Below are 24,261 nucleotides of genomic sequence, written 5' to 3'. Positions count from 1 at the left end.
ACTATTTCAGAACTATCACTATTAGAATAATAAAATGGAAATGACATAGAGTATAAACATACTTTCTTAAACTAGCAGTTAATGTATGAATTACTTTGTCAGTGCTAGAAACCTGTGTAAATGCTTACTTTTCTGTACTCATCTTGTGCTTAAGGACAGAAACTGGTCCATGGCCCATACTCTGAGCAACACTTTTAAGCAATGCAGTGCCTTGGACACATTAATACACCCATACATAATTCTCCCCTAGTTTCACATTTATCAATACATTATCACCCAGAGATTTAATACTCTAATTCTGAGAAAGTTTTGAAAGGATATTTGGCACAAAATTTGATTGCTCTAAGCCACTCTTAAAAACAATTTTGTTTTCTCTCATTTTAAATGATGAATGTGTAATATGTTTTGCAAATCTGGTAATTGACAAATATAAAGCAAACCACAGCAAATTAGTCAGCATCTCTTAAAATTTTAATTATTTTTAGTCAATTCTCAATTAACCTACATATTAAGATGTAATTCTAATCAAGATACCAACTGGCTTTTTGTGTGTTTTGTCTCAACAAAAACGTGGGGAAGTTGATTTTCAAGTTTATCTGGAATAGAAATGTATAGTAACCTTGATATTTTGATAAAAGAACAACAATGGGATACATGCTCTTATGCTACCAAACACCAATCAATTCTGAAAAGCAATAGAAACTAATGTGATTCAGACAAAAATTATAATAGTGGTCCAGTTATTACAAGTAACCACAATAACAGCAACAAACATTTATTGAACATCTATTATGACCAAGACATGTGGTAAAAATTGATATGTCATTACTCTTCATAACCTTCCAAGGTAGATGTTATTGTTATCTCCATCTTACTATATGATAAGACCAACTTATAGAGGATAAATAATAGGTGAGTGATATAGGAAAGAAGAGAATATAATCAACAGGAAAAAACAATGAAGCCCAACTTATATACACCCAACTCAATGATAATGGTCACAATTTTCATGTCACTAAGAAATGGAGTATATATAGTATTTGTCTTTCACAATAGAAAAAGAAATGGAGTATATAATAAATGGTTATAAGGCAAGAGATGACCAGATGATCAAAATATACTTAGATCCCATAATCTCACCTACCAAGAGACACAAATAACATTTCCAAGTGGGTGAAGATAATAAATCTAAAGAAATAAAATTAAATATTCTAGAAGTATAAGAATAGTTTTAAAATAATTTTAAGTTGAAAAATATCTAGGAGATACAAAATAAAAGTCAGAATCCACTGCAAAAAAAGATTAAGAGTTCTGTAATAAAAAAAAAACTATTTCAAAAAACTAAAATGAATATACTGAGAAATATTTGCAAAATATAAGAGGGTTTAATATTTCTAATATTTAAAGAGAAACAATGTGAATAGAACAAGTAATTTAAAAGAATCAAGTGAAGAATATTAAGAGGAGTTCATAAAAAAATACAAAAAGAAGAGATTCCCTACTTCACTAAAAATCAGGAAAATAAAAACTAAGAGAGGAGTATTTTTCTCAAGAGCTTTTACAAATTACAATTTTGATAATATCTAAGTTGATGAGACTCAACAGACACTGATACACAATTTCTAGAAAAGACTATTAACACTGCTTTTCTTCTGAAAGCAAATCTGCAGAACCTATCAAAATAAAATATCAGGTTTTACTTCAATTCAGGGATAATACTCCAGGAATTAACACTTATAAAAATGGAAACATATTCACACTTTTAATATATTGTCTCTATTTCATTTTTCCCTGTTTTTATCTAGAATATTCTCACATATGTTTCATTATCAAGCTTCAATGTCCTTTCTTCCTGCCCTAGACATGTTTTATTCCTCTCTATATTTCTTAGCTCAATTTCAAAAGCCTCACAGTATTTGAAAGGATACTGTGCAGAGGCAAGTCAACAAAACAGAGAGGAAACTGTTCAAACCCAAAGTGGGAGCACAAATACATTTGCACAAAGATGTTAATAACAATGGCTACAGTACACAGAATAGGCTGAAGGTAAACAGTTACTAGGGTACAGCTACAGCCCAGAAAGAGTTATGGTTTTCCCCGTAAAAAGCAGAAAATGGCAAGTTTTGAGAGAAAAATTAAAAAATAAGACTTCATAAAAATTGCTTGTATTGACCTTTCATTACCTCCTTGAGGCTACAGAACCTCCCTTTGTAAGTGCATGTAAGATATGAAGTGGAATACTGTACATGTGAACTCGATAAAAGATTTAAACTATCATAATTGGAGTCTGTGTATTTTACAATTTATACAAATTCTGTGACTTTTATCTCTAAGGATAGCTGCATTCTGTGTAAGGCTAAGAGCACAAAAAGCATTTGTGGAATGAATATATGATAATAGTTACATACTGAATAGATAGATAAGGCAAAGTATCTGGATATGATCAAATATTATTTCATAAATGATAATTTAGAAGAATGTTATTATTAGTATTAAAATCTACTTGAAAATTTTACTTCATTATACTGAGCTTCTAAATCTTTGTTTAGAAGGAAAAGCTTAGAAAATTCATATAGCTCAGCAACCTATAAAGAAATCCTAGGTTAACTTATAAAAGCTAAACTATGTTTATTTTATAGATCAATGTATATTTTCTCATGTTGCCTTCATTCATTTTTTCCCCTATTATGAAGTAATTGAGCCCTGGCTGATGTAGCTCAGTGGATTGAGCACGGACCTGAGAACAAAAGGATTCTGGTTTGATTCCTGGTCAGGGCACATGCTTGGGTTGCAGGCCAGTTCCCAGCAGGGGACCCAGGAGAGGCAACCAAACATTGATATTTCTCTCCCTCTCTCCTTCCCTTCCCCTCTAAAGATAAATAAAATCTTTAAAAACTACCTGAAAAACAAAGAAGTAATTGAGCCCCTAAAAAAAGGTCAAGCAGACATTAAGAAGACAAAAAGGAAAAGTTACAGCCTCTGACAAAATATCTTCACAGTGTTAATAGGGAGGTGGTACACAAATGTATTAAATACATAAAAGTACAAAGGAACTATGAAAAAAGTAGTTGTGGCAACAATAATACATCCACTTTGTACAAAAAGTTAAAAATTAAGCAAGAGATTCAGTTAAAATTTTCTGAGAAGGTCAAGTTTTACACCAGTTATTAAAAAAAAATCAGTGAAGAAAAAAACTACACTGAAAAAACAAAACATGAAATAAGCAGATCAGCAAGCAAACAGGGTGGGTGAAAAGAAGAAAAGGAGGCCAGGGCCACTTCCAATCAAACGGAACACGAGCTGCGGGGCCCAGGCGCCCCCCCCCACCCCTTCACAGCACTCTCCCCATCTCCTGGGCTCCACGTCTTCACAGATAACTAGGGCGTCTCCCGAGGTCCTCGCCCTTAGCGTTGACGTTCTGACATGTATTTCCTAACAACCAATGTTTTCCTATTCTAAAGACATGCAAACTTTTCTGTTTTCATTTGAGATTAGATGGCTTTCTAGTCTGGGCACAAATACAAGTAATTAGATCATTTCAGCATTACAAATTATAAAAAGCAAATTTCAAAGAAGAGTGCCAGTACAGGCAGTTTACTAAACTCAGTAATAATGACTAAAATTGTTATGGTGATACAGAGGAACCCATTATCACATGATACATAGAAAATAAGGCAACGGTTAGAGTTGTCCAAATCATCTGATGGACACGGAGATTATTCTACCTAGAAACGGATGATTATATAATCTGTGTATTATTATTTCACTCACTTCTAAAGCTTCTGATTTCACTCACTATCCTTAAGAATCCTTTATAAAATGATCCTGAGATAGCTGATAAATCTGTTCTGTGGAATGGTATTATTATGCAAGTTGTTCTTTTTACTCATCAGGCCCACTCCAAAGAATTTAACAACTTACCGCCCGAGCTGAGTCACCGAAGTCGATCTTCAACCTCCCCATGGCCCTAATGATAGCAATGATTGACTGAATGGTGTTGCTGTAGACCACTGCTTTGTACTGCTTACATTCCTCTTCCGAATAACCAGCTTCGTGGATGATTCTAATGAGACAAAATGAAAAAGAAAATATTTCTTCTGATGGGAAGTAACATATAAACATAAAAAAACAAATATGTTTTAAAAATCTACTTACTTCATTTGCTTCACAATTGTACTTTTCCCAGATTCACCAGCACCTAAAAAAAAAGGAAAATAGTATAGAATAAGAAAATTTTAACCTCATCACATGCATATCTAACTCCCAACACAGACACACACACATTTTATTTCTCTTTTTCTGTCTCTTACAGTTCAGTTTTGTTTTATATCAAAACTATTTTTGTTTTCCAAACACATAGACAAGTTCTCAAAAATAAGTTCCATTTGTTTATTACTTCATAATACTTACATTCACTAAAACTCAACCAAAAAAAATGCTTTCATTGTTGTCCATGTATATTCTCCAAATGATTAAAATTTTCAATCTTCTATAACTTAAATTGAAGCACCATAAATTAGTTTTTTTCAAGATTCTGAGCTCCCTATTGGAAGATATTTTAACTGTTTGGCCACTTATCATACTTTAACCTTTGTATCTTGTGATGTAGATGGCAGTAATGCCAAGAAGCCACATAAAAATTTTAAAACATGTTATGTTAAAATAGCCACATATCCTGCAATGGTGTTCAACCACCACGAAACACAGCCTATGTGATCTGCTGCACCAGGGGCAATAGTATCCGCAGGACAGAAATGTCTCCCCCTATGTTTCCCCGTCTTTGTCACTCAAGTGACAAGGGTTCCTTAAGTTCATTCTCAAACTTCTCCTCTACTCTCTACACGTACAGGGACTCTGCCCAATTTGAGTTCATACCAGTATGGCATCGTAACATGGAAGTATTACTAATGAAATGTCCTTTATAAAGTAAAGTGGTCTCATCCCTCACACTTCACAGTTGCTGGTATCTTTATACGAATTTGATTATTTTTAGGCTTATCCTGATTGGCAGACATTGAGAATATCTGTGTATAGGACATAAAACAAATAAGATATGACAAGTCTACTGTTTAGCTGAGCAATTTTCAACCAATAAACCACAAGTTTTTAAAACATGCAATACCTGACTATTTAATCAGGGGCACTGACCTCTTTTTCATTAGACTGTCAAGTAAAAAAATAACAACACCCAAAACAATAGCCATCTAGTGTGAATGAATGAAAATTACACCTATTCTTTGCCATATCAACAAAAAATGTAGTATGTATTTTTGGTGTGCCCTTGAATTTTAGTAATTCGTGTATGTGTGCCATGAGAGGAATAAGATGGAAAATCACCTTTGGCTTAGTTCCACACTGTCTTTGGCCAGAGCTACATACATGGACATACTTATTCCCATTTGACAGACAGGGCTCAGGAGTTTCTTTATCTGGGCCACGTTCCCATTTTCCCACCCATTCCTACGGTGCTCTGTGCCCCCAGCATTACTGAACACAACTTGGAGTTCCAAGAACAGCTACCACTGATCACATCACAAATCTTCGCAAAGTTTCCATTGTCAAAATCTAATTTCCTCTTCTTCCTCTTGCCACCCTTGTGATCCTCTATCAACCATCAAACTTATCTCCATCGGCCTCTCCTGACTCACTGCCATGTGATCTCTGTTGCCTCCCTGCACATATTTCTATTTGAATTTTCAGCAACTAACTTCTACACACACGATCAACCAAAAATGTATCTGAATTTATTAAAGCTATTTATGAGTACGACTGAATGCCAAACTTCTGGTCTTCAATCTCTTCACCCCCTTTCCCCCCCAGCTACACAAAGACACACACACCCAAATCATCAGAGGAATCTGAGAACAGGTCATAGTTAAATGTCCTATTTGAAATTCTGGGTGAAAAATACTGCTTAGATTTTACTTTTGATTTGGTACTCAAATTTTTTCCCAAGATATCAGCACAATGAATAGAAAAGCAGGAGCTGAGTAAGCAATGAGGACATTCCTCACTCACAGTGAGGAAGCTTTGAATCCTTCAGGGCATCTGCCGATGAAAATGACTCCAAAATAAAAAACTGTTGTCTATTAATCACCCAGTGTGCCAGCTCTGTGATAAGCACAACTGCAGGCATTACAGCTCACACATCTGGGTCCTCCGAGAGGTCCACCCAAGTAACGCACCGAGGAAACACCTAGGCAGTTCCCAGCAGGGCATCTTCAAGAATGTTCTGTGGGTTTCTAGAGTACCATAAACTGAGTCAGCAGCCGCCATGCTGTGATAAGGGAACACTCTAGATCCCAGTGTCCATACACAATGGTGCTGATTCCACAGGCATCGTGAACATCAATGAACAGCCAACCACCCATGACCCACTCTGGCAATGAAACAACTCTGAGGCCTAGAGTAAGGCTTCCTGCATGAGATAAGTTGGTAAGGCTTGAGAGCCATATAAGAGGAAAAGATCGGAAACAGTTAAGAACATGATTAGTACCAGTTAAACTACATATAACACAGATGAGACTTTTTAAATCGCAATGAGAAAAAAAAAACCAGAATTTTCCTAGTGTTAGACGTTATCTTTAAATTCAAATTCACTTCATCTCTCTTAAAATAACTGGTGGCATGAGACATTTAGTTTACTTTGCAATGAGCATCTAGTTGAAGGCTTGTAGTTCAAAAAATCCTGAGATCTGTTTAATGTTAAAGCGTGGGGATACCATATTTTGCCATATATAATGTGCACCATGTTCTTGTATGCATTATATGTGGGATTATTATACCCATGGTATGTAATCATCATACCTATGTATAATGTGCATCCTTATTTTTCCCCCTAAAAATTTGGGCAAAAAGTGAGCACTGTGCATGACAAAATATGGTAGCTTTCTTATTAATCATATTTCTATCTAATTTCTTGCTAGTCACAAGGTCCTCTTTGTGGAATACATATCCTAGAGGCAGAAATGCTAAAAAAAGAAACTTTCAAAGCTTAGTGATTTATGTAATTAGTTTTCAATTCTCACTTCTATGCAGAGTCCTGGCAGGAAAATCACAAACGCTGCAGAGTTATGGTTCCACCATTCTAAACACCGGTATTCTTTGCACATAGTGCACAGGGAAGAATCAAAGGCTGTTCTCAAGTCAGCACACTGATGTTTGAGAGATTGGTAGCAAGTGATATTCTAAAAATAAAACAAAACAAAACCCCTCCTAGGTAGTAGAGAGGCAGGGAAGAGAGAAAAGGCTGAAGTTTCCTAACAACAATCTGCTAGGCAGCTATTGCTTTTCACCTAAGTCCAGAGGTGGATTTAAAACAGTGGGAGCAACCTTCTTTCAAGGAGGAATAAGGACTATATAACATATACTGGTCAGGGAGGATCAAAGCGTGTGACCACTGCAGTCACTAGGCCAGACTGGTCAAGATGACTATGTGGCCTATGGCCTATACAGTAACGGTCAGCAGCCAGACACTGTGAAATGAGTGAGACTCCAGAAGAGTAGAAAGGGAGAAAGTAACTCCCAAGGAGCCAAGAAGGTATGCAATGTCACAGTACAGCAAAGGTGAAATCACCAAGGGTCCCTCAGGCCTCTATGGAAGGAGTGACTGCTCTAAAACTCAATCTCTGAGAGCACACATTGAGCACAGTAGATGCAGAAAGTGGAGCTCAGCATCTGCTGATAAGGCATCACAGAGATGGTGGAAGGACGCAGGAGCACCCCACAGTAACACGCAGGGAACTCGCCTGCAGTTAGGGGCCACTCAACATGAAGAGGGAAAGGTATGAAGTTTGAAGGGGGTGGTGGCTAGAAGCAAGTCAAGATATGAGTAACCCTTAGCTAGTTCCTAATTCTCTAAACAGAATTATGCAATTTACCATTATAAAAATGATGATCAGATTGTACCTGCCCCTGATTTTGTTGAGGAACAATAAAGAAAATTTAAACTTTTAACTTCTGGTCTCTGAAAACAAATACTATTTCTTCTCCCTAGAAGATTCTTTACCCAACTCTCTGCTTAGGGTTATATGGATCTCATTTCTTTCCTGGTGTCAGGGTTGTGAGTTGTCCAACATCGCAGGCTGTCCAGAAGCAATTAAAATGCAGATTTAGTCACATTATGTTATGGTGAATTCCTAACACCAGTAACCCACTTTTAAGAAACTCTACTTTTTATGTAGAATGAACAGATTAAAATTTTGGCATTCAATAAAATTAAATTTTGATTTAGTTTTAATTGGAGTAAAACCAAATTACAAATGCAATTAAAGTCATTTACATTTATCACAGTGCTACTACAGAATTAACAAGATCGACGTCCTTATATTTAAGATAGAAGCAAATACAGTAACAATAAAAGGGCAAATATAAATTAAAAATAAGAAGCTTAAGTATCCCTATTTAAAGAAAAAAATTTTCCTCCTCTCCTTTAGAGCATTTATTTTAGAAAAACTGTAAGCAGTTACTGCTCTCTAAAATGTTTTTAGGTGTGTGAATTCATACACACACACACACACGTATACTTTTGGAAATAAAATAAGCCTTTTTCTGTCAGATTTATGTCCCACTCTATTCTCTAGGTCTTTCTCTAGGACCTGGGAACCATTTCTCTGAAATGAAAGCATCAACAGAGGAGATGGAGCCCCACCTCCCAATTTCTGTGATGCGGCAGATTCCTAACTTGGGTGGGCGCCTGCTTTAAGCTGCAAAACTAACCTCCTTTCATACAGATAAGAGAAGTTCTTGTCTCCTCTGGATCAGGCCAATTAGCTAACATAAGTGGTCTCCCTCTTAACAGGTAAAGTCAGGATGAACAATAGGTGGGACATACTGTGTTGTGAAGCCTCTTACTTTAGGATTAGTTATTGTGTATCTTGAAAACGTGTATATAATAGGTTCTATCACCTTGGCTATCTAAGGGGATGAGATTCCTTTCTGTAGCTGAAACCTTTAGTGAACTGTCTGAGATGCACACCACACTTTGGTTCAATGCTTATTCAATAATAAAAGTGTTTTCTTTTTCCCATACCTTTGTGAAAAGAATTTCTGGGTTGGGAGAAGATTTTGTTTCTAATTATAATTCCCAACAGGGGTAAGAATCTAAAAATCTTTTTTATTTAATTTGAAGAAGGTCTAAACTTATAATTAAATGAATAGTCAGGATGGGGCAAAAGTAGGGTTACAGCTGTTAACATGGGAAATGAAATAATAAATAATAATAGAAGAATAAACTCTGTGTTTTGTGTACTCACAACTATGAACCTACTCTTGCCCTACCCCGAATGTATAATTATAGGATATAACTGACATTCTGGGATATAAGAATAATGTAATGACTGCAAACACCAGAATACAAATCCTCCAAATGGCCTGCTTTCTCCACTCTTAACACCCCCATTTAAAAAAATGACCACCTGAGCCCTAACTGGTATAGCTCAGTGGATTGAGTGTGGGCCTGTGAAGCAAAGGGTCACTGGTTCAATTCTCAGCTAGGGCACATGCCTGGGCTGCAGGTCAGGTCCCCAGTAGGGGACACATGAGAGGCAACCACACACTGATGTTTCTCTCCCTCTTTTTCTCCTCCCCTTCCCTTCTCTCTAAAAATAAATAAAACCTTTTTTAAAAACATGACCACCTGAGCCACTTATGTCCGAGAAAGGTACCATACTATTAGACCGAGCAAAAATGGATGCACACACAGGCTACTCCAGAAAAGTCGGTTGGACAAAACAAAGGAGAATTGTGGGCTCTTCCCCGGAAGCCCAAAGAAACCACATACATCAGCTACCTAAGCAGAGAAATCAATGCTTCTACAAGTCAACTTTACAGATTCAAAAGGTGATGGTGAGGAAGGATGGAGGACTGAAGGCCTCAAGCACATTCTTTGGGGTCTACAGATTTTCTGTAAGAATTACTAATTCACTATTTTTATTTGTACAATGACAAATAATTTAAGAAATTCTGAATCACTTAAATAAATCATATGGCTGATCAGAGCCTTTCATAGCCTATACCTGAATTTGTGTTTATAGGTGCTTAAGACACTTCAGTACTAAATATTGTGGCTTGTTTGGGGACCTATCCATCCACCACTGGATCTGTTTGGGTGTCCATCACTAGACCTCTTACCACCAAAGAAGGGGTCATGTGCTTCCAGCTGGCCAATCAGAGTATGTCATAGGGAGTTAAATTCTTTATGCTTATAGATCTTATATAAGCCACCAAACAAACCATTTTACATATTTACATATAATATATACAAAACTTACAAATAATCACTTTGGATATAGTTATTCCCACCCCCGCCTCCAAAAAGGGAATGAGATCTAGACACCAATCACATATCTTCCCTGGCCTTTTGTGGGAACGAAAAATCACAGCATTAAAAGGATGACGTGAAATCTGCCCCACAGAAGCCCTTTTCCATGACCACGTCATGGAAGACCCTGTTTACGGAAGGAGCCAGAACAGAAGGAACCAGCACTGGGAGACCGACAGAAGGCTGGATGAGAGAACCCTGATGGCACTACTGGAACGTTCAGATGAAGTTATACTCAGAGAAAACACTGCAGTTTCCCATCCAAACTGGAACACTTTTTGAGAGTTAGAGGAGGCATGAGCCAAAACCAGGACTGACCTGGGCAAAGAAAGAAATATCTCTCTCTCCATAACTGGAGACAATTACACTGATTTCCAAGTGAGGAGAGCCAGTTATAAGTTTGCTTTCTGTGACATGGATCCAAAAAGAATTTTCACTAACCCCATGCCTAGCAGTATTACTTTAATTATCTTGAGCTAATGAGGGAAAAACAAAGGAGGTTAATGATGCATTTGGGCCAAGTGATGGTCCAATGACAATCACTGTATGCTTTACAAAAGTTACAGAAGTTTTAGATAGAGAAAAGAAAGGAGAAAACTTAGTCACACACAGCCCAGTGTGACAGAGATAACTAAATCCAAAACAATCATATTGCAAGTGCAATTTATTGGAGCTAATATGTCATCATTTAACATGTCAAATTAATATTTTTACTTCTAACGTGATATATATACATGGTGTGGCAAAAGTATGTTTACAGTTGTTCATATGGAAAATAATACAATAATTAAATAGTAATATAAAAATAAACTGTCTTACATACAACTGTAAATTACTTTACCTCACCCTATATATTTAGAAAGTTGTCTTATTTTATAGTTTACATAAACCCTATAAACATGAAGAATTTTGCTCCCAATGATAGCTACATGCACTTATGAAAATAATTTAGAGTCATACAATGTCCTCCTTCATTAGGGAACCAGATGCTGCTTTGTCTAAAACTTAAGTCCATTTGTTCTCATGTTTTGCTGCCCAGCTATTTATGATTTATCACTAGTAAATAATTAATATACACAAACTTTTCAACTTTCCCTGTGTTGACTTGCAATTTTCCATGGGTCTCTCACATTTCTGAACACATGTGAGCAGAGGCACTGAATGACTGCCTCTGTTCTCAATCTTCTTTTCAAGGATGTTTCAACACAGAACAGGCTTGGAGGACAGAAACCATGTCTCCCTCTGAAGCAGAGGGCAGGTCTGTTTACTGTCCAGTATAATAAAGATAATGTATCCTCTAGGACAAAGGTCAGGCAGGTTTACAGAACATTATGAAAAAACTGGGGATCCCTAAGTTCAGGGATCTATCTATTGCAACTTTATCCACTGCTTACATAGCTATCCCCTCACTCTCTATATTGCCATCAGGGAATTGGGGCTTGGTATATCACCACAATAAATGCTAATTCTCTAGAAACTGCAGTTGTTGTAATAAAGTCCTTTTTGTCTTTGAACCAGAAATCTCATGTCCTCAGACAGCAATCAAGAAAGTGTTGTAGGCTAACTTGTTAGCATGTAAGTAGGGTAAAGCCTCAGACATAGAATAGTTCTTAACATGCTGTTCTGCTCCATTTATAATCAACTCCCAAATTTCTGGTGACTAGGGACACGTCCAGCCATTGTCTCTATACCTATACCCAAACTTTTCATTTCTTCCCCCAAATGGCAGCTCAGATAGGTTTGTCCTATAAACCCAAAGAAACAGAACAGTAGTTCTCAAAGTATGATCTAAAGACCAGCAATTATCAGCAACACTTAAAAATGTACATCCCCAGGCCCCACCCAGAACTTACAGAATAAAAAGCACTTGGGAGTGGAAACCAGCAGTCTGTGCTTTAACAATCCCTCCAGGTGATTCTGATGCAAGCCTGAGATTGAGAACCACTGAGGCAGAAGAAAAGTCAACTCTTTTTTTTCTTGATTAGTGATCAGAATAATTATAATCACTTAGTTGTCAATTAGCTATAAAAAACAACAGATTACTTTTTACAAAAAAGTACACTTCCCTCCTTTCCCTCCAAAAGTGAGACAGGTAACACCCCATTTCTGCAAACTGGTTATTAAAAGCCAGCTGGACTCTCATATCTACTCTGCATTTAATATGGTGCAATGCATTACTCTGGTTAAAGTATATGAAGAAAATCCATTTTCACATAATTATGTAGTTAGGATAAGGGAGATCGTTTCAGTAGCATTTACAGATAATTCTGGATAGTGTTCTATGATTCTACAACAAAATTTGAAAAGAGTACCATAAAGTTATAATGCATTTTTATAAACTTTTCATACACTGATACTTTAATATCCATTGGTCTATCTTGTATTAGAATGAATCTTTGGACCACATTTGATATGGAAATTAGTTTACTTATTTATACAGAACTGAATGTTGGTATGATTTCAATATACAAAAACTGCCTTTTAACTTTTAATATTATCTATAATTCCATCAGAAAAGGCTTTAGGTCTTGGGAGGATGTATGCTCCCAGTGATAGAGACAAGCTCTTAAAACCTCTATTTATTTATTCATTTTTGGTGCAACAGCTCACATTTTATTATTAACAACAAATATGTTAGCTGTTTTCCTTGAAGCAACAGCCTCTCTGCCAAATTCTCAAGTTCAAAAAACCATCATTTATCTACCAGTCATTCTTTCAAGTAAATATGGTATTCCAGAAAAACAGCAACTAGTTCAATTCACAACTCAATCACAGAAGTTCTTTTCCTCAAGATAACCAGCATAGTTTCACTCGCTGGGTAACAGGGAGGGAGAGTGAGGACCATGAAGAATGGTTAAGAAAAATGTATGTGAAAATTTGTATGAACTGTGGGAGAAAGAGAATTCTGTTAGAAGACCATGAGAAATAAAGAAAAAGTGCAGTGAAAGCTTGTGATTGCCCATAACCCATAAAACAGGTTCTCTCCTTCTTCTACTGTAGTGAGAGTAGTGGCTGGGACGTGGCACCTAGAGACAGTATTTATCAACCTCCCTTCGCTGCCAGGTGTAAGCCACGTCAACTCATTTCTCATTAACCATGCATGTGTAAAAAGAAAATGCAGCCTTGGATTACCTCTCTCCTGATGCTTCGTATGAACTGCAAAAGAGGTGTGACTACGGGTTTTTTAGAAGATTGTACTTATTTGTGTTTAGAGAGGAAGAGAAGGAGAGAGAGAGAGAAATATCAGTGTGTGGTTGCCTCTAGTGCGTCCCCTGCTGGGAACTGGCCTGCAACCCAGGCATGTGCCCTGACTGGGAATTGAACCGCAATCCTTTGGTTCACAGGCCCGGGCTCAATCCACTGAGCTACACCAGCCAGGGCGTGACGATGAGAAGGCAAGAACTCAGGTCCCTGAACACCCATGTGTGGCAGAGCAGCCCTGCACTATTTCATCTCAGATTTGTTACACAGGAGAAATAAAGTTATCTTCTTTAGGCCACAGTCAGGTTAGGTTTCTTTGACACAGAGCTTGGCATTTACTCTGACATTTTAAAAATATTGTGTAAACAAAACAAACTAAAGAGTGCCTCAACCTACAAATTCTTCTTTTATTCTTTTTTTAAAATTTATTTATTTATTTATCTTTAGAAGGGAAGGGAAGGAGTGAAGGAGAGAAATATCAATGTATGGTTGCCTTTCATGAGTCCCCTGCTGGGAACTGGCCTGCAACCCAGGCATGTGCCCTGACCAGGAATTGAACCGCAATCCTTTGGTTCACAGGCCCGGGCCCAATCCACTGAGCTACACCAGCCAGGGTTCTTTTTTTTATTCTTTACTCAACCATTTTATTGTTATTACAGTTGTCCCAATTTTTCCCCTCTTGTGCTTCTCTGCCTACCCCCCACCCGCCTCCACTCCCACAGTCAACCCCCACACTGCTGTCACGTCCACGGGTCATTCATACATGTTCTTTTTCTAGTCCCTTCCCCTTCTTTCCACTATTATCACAAATGTTTTTAAAGGTCACCATAAATAAAGTGGAAAGGCAAATTACAGAAGAGTGGAAAATATTAGTTATTAATGAGTACCAAAGTGTTTGTTTAATTCATAAAGAATTAACACTAATTGACAATAAAATATCAATATTCTAAGTGGCAAAAGACACAAACACAATTTATTAAAAAAAACAAACATATACAGTGTTTTAAACTACACACACACAGGTGTTGCTCAGTGTCTATGGAGGAGTAGTTCCAGGGTCCCCCTTGGACACTAAAATCTGAGGGTGCTCAAGTCCCTATATAACATGGCACAGTGTTTCCACAGGATCTGCACTTGCATAGACTACAGCAGGTGCACCTACACAGCAGTCATTCACGTGGATTCGGCATAGTGCTCAGGCGCATGGCAAATTCAAGTTCTGCTCTCTGGAACTTTCTGGAAAAATTTTTTTAATTTGTCAAATATTTGATCCCCAGTAGTTGACTTCATAAATGTGAAACCTGCAAACACAAAGGACTGACTGTACACACATATTCATGCAAAAAACTAAATATGAAATATATTGAAAATAGTGTTTACATCTGAGTAATATAATTGTATTCCTCAAGCACTTCTGTAACTTCCAATTTTTTTCATCCTACATAAGTTTTATGTAAAATTGTACAATTTATGTACAAAACTTTGGTCTTATCTCCCCCATGATTAAAGTTAAATGAAATCATCTTTAACCTCATTTGCTCAACCCATGCTCCCATCTCATTACTCATTCTAGTCACATGCTAATCATAGCAAATTACTTTTACTCCTAAAAGTTTCAAGATCATTCCTGCCTCATTCCTCCCCCTTTACTTCTCCAGAGTAGAGCCCCCTATCAACATGGGCACTGAAAAAAAAAAGGACCACGCCACACTTAGGCAGGAGAACTCCTGGGGTTCAACTTTTTCAACCAAGGCCGTTTCATTTTTCAGGGAACTTGGAAACTAATCTGACAAACACCGGGCCTGCTCCTTGGCCCAATACAGCAGGTGGGACGAGCACCTAGACCATTACTCTACCGACACTTAGGTAGTAAGAGATTCCAGATCTGCCCTTAGAGGCAGCTCAAGCAGGATGGCGCTAAGTAAGCCATGAGATAAAACACCACAGATGTCAACTGTTATGGCAGCAGCACCCAAATGAGAGCCATCACCTCCAAGATGACAGGAGGTAGAGCGCATCACATCTAGAGGGGCTGGAGTCTGTCACTGCCACAAGGATTTCAAGCACCAAGTCATTCTTCCCTCCATTCTTCCCTCCCACGGTCCCCTGCACCAATTAGGAAGAATAGCAGTAGGAAAGAATGGCAAATGATGAAATATTTTTATTGGAATACTACATAAAAGGACTGTTTAAGTGATCAGATTGGACTGAGGCTTTAGCAATGTTTCATCATTTAGAACATTTTGTAATTTTCCCTACTAAACAGCAAAGTAGAGGCCCAGCAGGCGGTAAGTTAATTTAAGGCTACATTAAAATAAAAAGAGTGGAATTAACTCTTGTAACCCTGTTAATACATAAGCAATGATTTCTAAGCATATTTAGAAAGAGGCATGAATATTATACCTTCCCTAGCAAGCACTCCAAATTTTACATACTCTCTCCATCTCCTATTCTGAGGAATCAATCAAACCAGACTTGGACGGCTCTGCGTTTCTGAACTGATGTGAGTTGATGTTATTCTCTCACTACTTCAAACATTTTCATTCAGGAAATCTCACATATCATTGACTGATTGTGCTGTACTCCGTAACACTAGTCATTTCTTTCCCTTGCTATCTATTCTAGCTTTAAGTTAAAAACCTTAAAAAATGAAATATTATGCCAATCAACAAATACAAAATAAAAAGAGTTGGGTTTGTGTTTTGTTGTTTGTCACCCTCTCCAAAGCAAAGTTGGATGCCTTGGAAAGACTCAAAAAGCAAGCTGCTAAAAAGGCTCTTAGTGTGAGACATCGTTAAACAGAGAGGAGAAAACGTTTTAAAATTTGTAAAAATTCTTCATTCATAATTCTTTCCAGGTATCTTTAAATTCTCACTTGAAAGAAAGAGAAACTAGAAATTAGGGTCCATTATGCAAAAAAGACAACTCTGAACTACTAATACTAAAAAAAAAGCCATGATCCCACATCAAAAATTGCTAAATGAAAGTATACTTATATATGTTCAACTAAAAGAAAATATTCAAAGTATGTTTGCAATATTTCTTTTAGGATTTCTCTATTAAAACAGGTAGTTTTTGACAGATAAATTCTGATCCCATCAGTCAGAGGAAACTCACCCATGCATGTCAGCATATTCAAAACATATTCAACCTCCCAACTTTCATACTCTTCCCAAAACTATTTTTCCAGAATGTTTAAATGAGTATCGACTCTTTATTGCAAAATTTTTAGCACGGCATCCCAAAGGTTCTAGGATGTGGACCCAAAAGCTGTTCATCTCATCTCTTTTATATACCTGCAGCCATTCTCTAGCCAGATAAGTGTGCAGACTGTCTACATAATCCAACGATTTTCAACCATTTCATCTCTTGCACACATAAGCTAATTTCTAAAATTCTGCAGCATACCAAGAAGTACATTTTTCTGATCTAATAAAAACTGGTTTAATTCTGACTCATTCACAATTGCCAGCAATTGTTGTATTGGCTGTTGTCCCTCCCTCCCTCCTTCCCTCCCTCCCTCCCTCCCTCTCTCTCTCTCTCTCTCTCTCTCTTTCTTTCTTTCTTTCAAATTTGATATTCAAGGGAAAAGAGGTCAGTGCCCCGGAATAAATAGTCAGGTATTGCATGTTTTAAAAATTCTTGCTGCACACCAACCGAAAATCACTGATCTAATCCATGCAGACAGAATTCTAGCATTTCTGTATCAACAGCAATGTTATGCAATCAAGTCAAAGTTAAGTAAGACATGGGTCCTGATTCTACGAAGCAGTACCCCAAAATATAAAGAGACAGTCAAGGAAATAAACAAATACACCATTTTTTTCTGTCATTCAAAAAATATGTATGAAGTAGCCACTGTATGACAAGCACAACACTACACACTGAGGGCAGAGCGAGTGGGAGTAAGAGTCATTGCCCTTGGTGTAAGGAGGGGGAGGGGCAGGTGGCAGGAAACATTTCTGATTGGGTGGTGAGAAAATAAAACATGCATACAGTTTTCTTTAAAGTATCAACATCTGTTTGCTACTAATGTATCTTTGAAAAGTAACGTATCTAATGGAAAGGAGAAAGTGACAGTAAACTATTACAAAAAAGTTAATACAGTCACAAAAGGTATACAAGTAACATATAACTCCAGTGTTCAAGAACTACAAACCTCTTATACTTTCAGTTGGCCCCCTAACCCTGACATACCCTCTTTTCTCTTTTAGGAAGGACACTGAGAAGTGGGATTATGTCTAGAAAGGTGGCATAGAGGACTATCAACTACCCTATTTCATTTGAAGAAAGGCTAAGTGAGAGAGGAATGTTAATGAAAGAAAAAGATGAGGTGAAAAAAAGAATTTCTAATAAATACTTGAGTGTCCTCACATGGGAAGAGAGGTTATACTGTGTGACACTCAAGGCTGAATTAAGAGCCATAACAAATTACAAAGAAGCAAATTTGGCTCACCAAAAGGAAAAATCTATTAATAATATAATGCCAGAATCTATAAAACATCATCATCTGTGAATAGGATTGTTATTCCCCCAGTCCTCTACAGTAACAGGCATGTGTGTGTGCACATGTGTATTTTCACTATATCTATAGATATATATCTGTAGATATTATATACATAGTTTCAATAAATGTCATTTTTCATCAAGAAGTTAAAAAGCAACGGAGCAACTCTCTGTTTTGAACAGTTAACATATGTTACCACACAACTGACATTTTGTCAAGGGAAGATCTGATATTAGATGCCCTTACCGTAATAAAAGGGAGGGTTGAGGGAGGGAAGGGGAAGAGGGAGGGAAGGAGTCAGAGAGGGAGGAGGGGAAGGAACAGTGAGGAAGGGAGGAAGCTGGGCAAATACAGAACACTCTGGATTATGCTGCTAAAAGTCATTAAACTTATCTGCACTATCCTGATCCATGCAACTGTGTGAAAAGTAGGTTTCCTATAAACAATAATAAAAAATTGTAATGAATTTATACATTCTGGCAACAGGCAGTTTCTGTACAAGGTCAAAGTGACCCCATCAAGATCAATACAAAAACAGGTCTTCACTGTTTTTATCTTCAGCTCTCTTCACCAAACAAGAGTGAGTCCAAAAATAATAAATAATGGGCCCCTTTAACTAAACCCTGCACTGTTCATGCAAAATTCACACAGAGATGTGAAGTTTATAAATAAACAAATAGGGGGGAATTATTTACTAAAATGGGGATTAAATCATGCATCAAATCCCACATGACTGGCTAGGACATAATAAAACAGGTTGGCAAGTAATTGGCACACTCATCAGAAAAAAAAACTATGTTAAGCAAAGAGTCTTCATATCATGAGTTATTTAAAAAGAAGAGGAATTATTTGGTCTTAATTTGAGAAAACCTTAGTTTCTAGTAAAACTATTTGCTCCCCTTGATTCATCCTCACTAATGGGTCTAAATGTCAGGGCAGGATTTCCATTAGGGATTTTATATCATATACTTCAGTTTTAAAAGTTAAGAAGACTTTTGGGTTTCTTTACGTATCTTCCCAGAAGGGGAATCCCTGCGTTATACGGCAGTTCCAGTTTTAATTTTTTGAGGTAATTACAAAGTGCCTTCCACAGTGGCTACGTCAATCAGCACTCCTACCAACAGTGCCCGAGGGTGCCCCTTCTCCACATCCTGGCCAGCACTTGTTTGTTTGTTTGTTTGGTGTTTTTTTTTTTTTTTGATGACAGCCATTCTGACAGATGTGAGTGAGGTAGTATCTCACTCTGGTTCTAATTTGCATTTCTACCCAAGGACCTAATCAAAGGAATACATGCGCCCTTGTGTTCACTGCAGCACTATTTACAATAGCCAAGATCTGGAAGCAGTCCAAGTGCCCATCAGTATGAGTGGATCAAAAGATGTGGTATTTGCACAATGGAGTATTACTTGGTTGTAAAAAAGACATATTATCCTTTGTAACAACATAGATACTTCTGCAGAGCATTATGCTAAGTGAAACAAGCCAGTCAGAAAAAGAAAAATACTATATAATCTCATTCATATGTGGAATCTAATGAATAAAATAAACTAACAAACAAAATACAAACAGACTCATAGATACAGAGAACAGACAGCTGTCAGAGGGGAGTGGGGTTGGGGAACTGGGTCAAAAAGGTGAAGGGAGTCTTCTATCCAGTACCGCAACCAAAAGATTAAACAAAGAAAAAACCTTGGATATGCAGACAACAGAATGGTGACTGCCCAAGGGAAAGGGGCGTGGGAGGAGGTAGAGAAGGATAAAGGGGGGATAAATGGCGATGGAAGAAAACTTGACTTGGGGGGATGAACATACAATACAATATAAAGATAATGCATTACAGAATTATACCCCTAAAACCTATATAATTTTATTAACCAATGTTATCCCAATAAATTCAATAAAAAAGGAAGTAAGAAAGGAAGGGAAGGAGAGGTGGGGGAGAGGAGAGGGAAAGAAAGCGTTAAGAAGACTTAAAAAGCATGAAAAGCAACTCAACATCTAGTTATTGGGAAATGCAAATCAAAACAACAATAAGATACTATACTTCACACCTATTAGGAAGGCTAGAATCAGAATCTCACATATTGGGGATAAAGGGTTTTGTGGAGGTAATTAAAATGTTCTAAAGTTGATTACTGGTAATGGCTGTACTACAGTGTGAATGTACTAAAAAAACATTGAAAAGTACATTTTAAATAGGCAATTATATGGCTGGTGACATATCTCAATAAAATATCTTAAAAAGTAAATTAAAATGTGGTAATCAATAGTGTTCATTTAAAAAATAATTTAACTATGAGATTTTAAAAGCCTGGTTAGACTCTGCATTTACCCCCTTCCCATGAAATCATCCGGAAACCCTCACACTTGGTTCCTTGCTCAGACAAAACCAAACTGTTCTAAGGGAACTTTCATTCTACCTCCCCATCTATCGTGTAGAACTTCTGACTACACAGTTTGCTGAAACCCAGATTTCTACCTAAAACAGAAGTCCAAACAGTTTGTATCCAGCTGACAAACAGTGCTACGAGACAATAATATATTTCTACTCCTTTGGCGGGATTCTAGACCCTCAAATATTCCCTCAGGAGGAAATTCTAGCCTGTACAGGTCCTTAGTTGTGAAAGTTAGAAGCCTCTCTGCTGCTCACACAGTCATTTCAGGCTTCATCAAAGAGAGCCAAGAGGGTTACTGTTTTGGCAAGAGGATGGGAAAAGCCAACCCAAGTGCCAGTATAGGACATGGGATCTTCCCAACATTGTCATCTCTCAAGTCATGATTCTTGCTCCCTGTTTTAAATCCAGGAATATTCTTAAAGAGAAAAATTATTTTAAATTCTGACAAATAGTGAAAATAAGATGAAAAAAGAGGTAAAGAATCATGAAAAGAGAATAATGAGAAAACTATTATTTAAAATAGATAAGCTGGAACCAATAAACTAATACAGAATAAGGATAGAAAAAAACAATAAACAAAAATAAAGCACAAGAGCTGCCAACAAAGGCAATACAATACACAAGCCTATAAACATAAAAAAGACAGCCAATCTCACTAACCATCAAAAAAAAGGTAGTAAAATCTCTTTAGCCAGATCAGCACGGTGAATTGTGAGAATAGTGTGGGAGTGAGTGTGAGTACACTGATGTGCTGTTACCAAGGGTAGAAATGTCACAAACTTTCAGAGGGCAACAGACAATATATTTCAAAAGCCTTGAACAATACCCTAAATCCAAAAACTATGACTTTTTAAGAGATTTGTTCTACACCATTTATGCATTTTAACAGTACAAAAAGAAACTATGATATAGCCATATGAATATACTATATATAAGTAGTAAACTTGTAATGGCTCTGCATTAAACACAAGGGATGAAAGTATGAAACCCTTCGAGGAAAACACAGGAGAAAAGCTTCATGGCACTGAATTTTGCAATAATTTCTTGGATATATCACCAAAAACATAAGCAACAACTACAACAAAAAACTTAACTGGACTTCATCAAAATTTTAAACCTGTGTATCAAAAGACACAAAAAAGGGAAATGAAAGGTAATCCAAAAAATGAAAAAAATACTTTTAAATTATATATCTCATAGAAATTAACATCCAAAATATATATAGAACTCTAACTCAACAACAAAAAGCAAATATCCCAATTAAAAATTGAACAAAGAACTTGAATAGACATGTCTCAAAAGATATACAAATGATCAATAAGTACACAAAGACATATTCAACATCAATATCATTAGGAAAACGCAGATAAAAACTACCTTAAGTTACCATTTTTCATACATAAAAAAAAACCCGTATATAACATGTTGGAAAGGATTTAGAGAAATTGAAACCCATGTGCACTGTTGATAGGAATGTGAAATGGTGCCGCTACTATGAAAAACAGCACAACAGTTTAAAATAAAAAATAGCATTTTAATTCTAAAAATTAAAATTAAAAATAGAATTACCATATGATCCAAAAAGTCTAAAGCAAAGTCTGTAAGAGATATTTATATACCAATGTTCACAGCAGCCTCAGTAACAACACACAAAAGATGAAAACAACTGAAAAGTGTATCAATTGAATGAATAAACAAACTGTGGTACATATACATGCAATGGAATATTATTCAGCCTTGAAAAGGAAAGTCTGATACAAGCAACAATATGAATAAACATTGAAGACAGTAGGCTAAGCAAAATAAGCCAAGTATAACAGACAAATGTTGTATGAAGTATACAGAGTAGACAAATTTATAGAGAGAGAAAGTAGACTGGCGGTTGCCAGGCAATGGAGAGTTACTGATTATTGCACAGAGTTTCACTTTGAAAGGATGTGAAAGTTTCAATAATAGTGGTGAGGATTGAAAACAATGTGAATGTACTAATGCCATTGAACTGTAGACTATAAATGGTTAAAATGGTAAATTCTCACAATAAAAAAAGAAATAAAGTGTATCTGGTGTTTATAGGCATGGGTACTTGTTTCTGATGAATATCACAGTAATCTTAAAATAAAATTGAGTCAATTAGTGAAAAGGGATTAAATACAGGTCTAGAGCACTTTTCACATGCACAGATTTGCAGCTTTTTTGACCTAGGCTAGTTCCTAGCACTTCGAGTTGCTGGTAACGTCCCACTGGTTTGGCACAAGGGCCTGACTCTCAAAAAGGACCATGCCAGAAACCGATGAGAGCATATTTGGTTGTTGGAGTGGCTGGGTGTACTGCTGTAACACACAAAACAATCCTATCAATGAAGCCCTGTCCTGTGTTTTACACAATTTTCTAAAGACCCTCTGGACATCCCTGTTCACAGTCTGAGTCTAGAAGATCATTAATACAAAGACCTTTTCCCATGGCTTTTTTAAATATATACTGATTTTTTTCCAGGAATGCATATATGGAGAGAAGAATGTACCTTGATCGTTTAGAAATTTCAGAAAAGATGAGCTCCATTTCTGATGATCACATTCTCAGTAGGACAAGTAGTTGGCCTGTGCAACAAACTACACATTATTCTATATATTGAAACAAATATCTGATTTTCATAATGACTTGTAGCTGAGATTTTACACAATGAAAAGCATATTACAACTGCTTTCTTGTATTTTTAATACATTATATTGGTTGTTATAATGGTTGTTTTTTATTTTAATCAAAATTCTATATACTTTTACATTAAATATTATTTTGGATTAGTTTTGAGTGTACAGGATTGTTTTTACTAAACACACAAAAGTAGGTTATTATTCACAAATTTTGTGTCAGGATATTATGGAGCACATTAAAATTATTTGCTACAAAAGGGGTACTGGGTCTGATTAAGGATGGAAACCTTTGCTCTAGGGCTTGTAAAATATGGACCACTTCTCCTTTGCCAGATACCTGACTCCATCTTCAATTCAGAAGCCCAGACCTCCATCTCAAGTACAAAAAAAGAGAAGCTAACTCCATATGCTTCTTGCTGTACCTTATAGACATTTCCCACAGAATGCCAAACACTACAAATAAGAACTTTACTTTTTCTTCCTTCCATCCATGCGCAATGCTCAGAGGCTGGATGCCTACCAGTCACAGATACGGAATGACGAAGGTCACCCTTCGAGCATTAGCTATAAGGCTCGACAAGGCTCAACTCCAAGTTTCTTTCCAACTCCAAAAAGCCTGTGAAACTACCAATGGTTTTCATGTGACTTTAGATTATGGAACAACCCAGTAAACCACAATCCATTAACCCACTCACTCTCACCAGCTGTTCATAAGGATGCCACCACCTCATCAGCTCTCACAGGCAACATGACTCCCCAGGTGGTATACCCCAGTGATGACAATAAACCTGCTGTGACAAGCTTTACAGAACTCATCAACTTATAAATCTGAAGACTAAAAAGGAAAAAGCTCCCACAACCTGCTTGAGAAACGAGTGTATCCCTTTTAAGAACCACAGATACACACACATACATGCACACACGTGTGTGTATACTTACTTATTTATAAAGCATTATCTGTAGAAAAACATCCATCTCCATCAACAACCATTGACATTAGTTACAGTGAGGGGTGGGAAATGAAACTGAAAACAACTTCATAAACTTTTAAATATACTCATATATACATATAAATATATATCAAAACTCTGTAGTTTAAAAGTACTAAAATTAAATTATAATATGTAGAGTTATAGAAACAAAATTAGATTGAGAACTCAATATGAATAATCATAAAGTCAACCT

At 36.7% G+C, this 24,261-nt stretch overlaps 1 protein-coding gene across 1 annotated transcript in view; it reads right to left on the bottom strand.

Moving 5' to 3' along the window:
* The window catches only part of GNAI1 (G protein subunit alpha i1), a 78,406-nt gene that overhangs the window by 25,841 nt on the left and 28,304 nt on the right, over window positions 1-24,261 (bottom strand). Inside the window, exons 2-3 of the mRNA XM_037133293.2 lie at window positions 4,156-4,198; window positions 3,922-4,063 (exon numbers count right to left, since the gene is read on the bottom strand). Coding sequence (XP_036989188.1) covers window positions 3,922-4,063; window positions 4,156-4,198 — 185 coding nt within the window. The remainder of the gene's footprint in view (window positions 1-3,921; window positions 4,064-4,155; window positions 4,199-24,261) is intronic.

This window comes from Artibeus jamaicensis, unplaced genomic scaffold (assembly GCF_021234435.1).
Source record: "Artibeus jamaicensis isolate MK-2021 breed Jamaican fruit bat unplaced genomic scaffold, CSHL_Jam_final contig_518, whole genome shotgun sequence".
In the NCBI taxonomy this organism is placed as follows: domain Eukaryota; kingdom Metazoa; phylum Chordata; class Mammalia; order Chiroptera; family Phyllostomidae; genus Artibeus; species Artibeus jamaicensis.
Note: the sequence above shows the minus strand (reverse complement) of the source record. Positions and strands in the feature narration are given on the sequence as shown.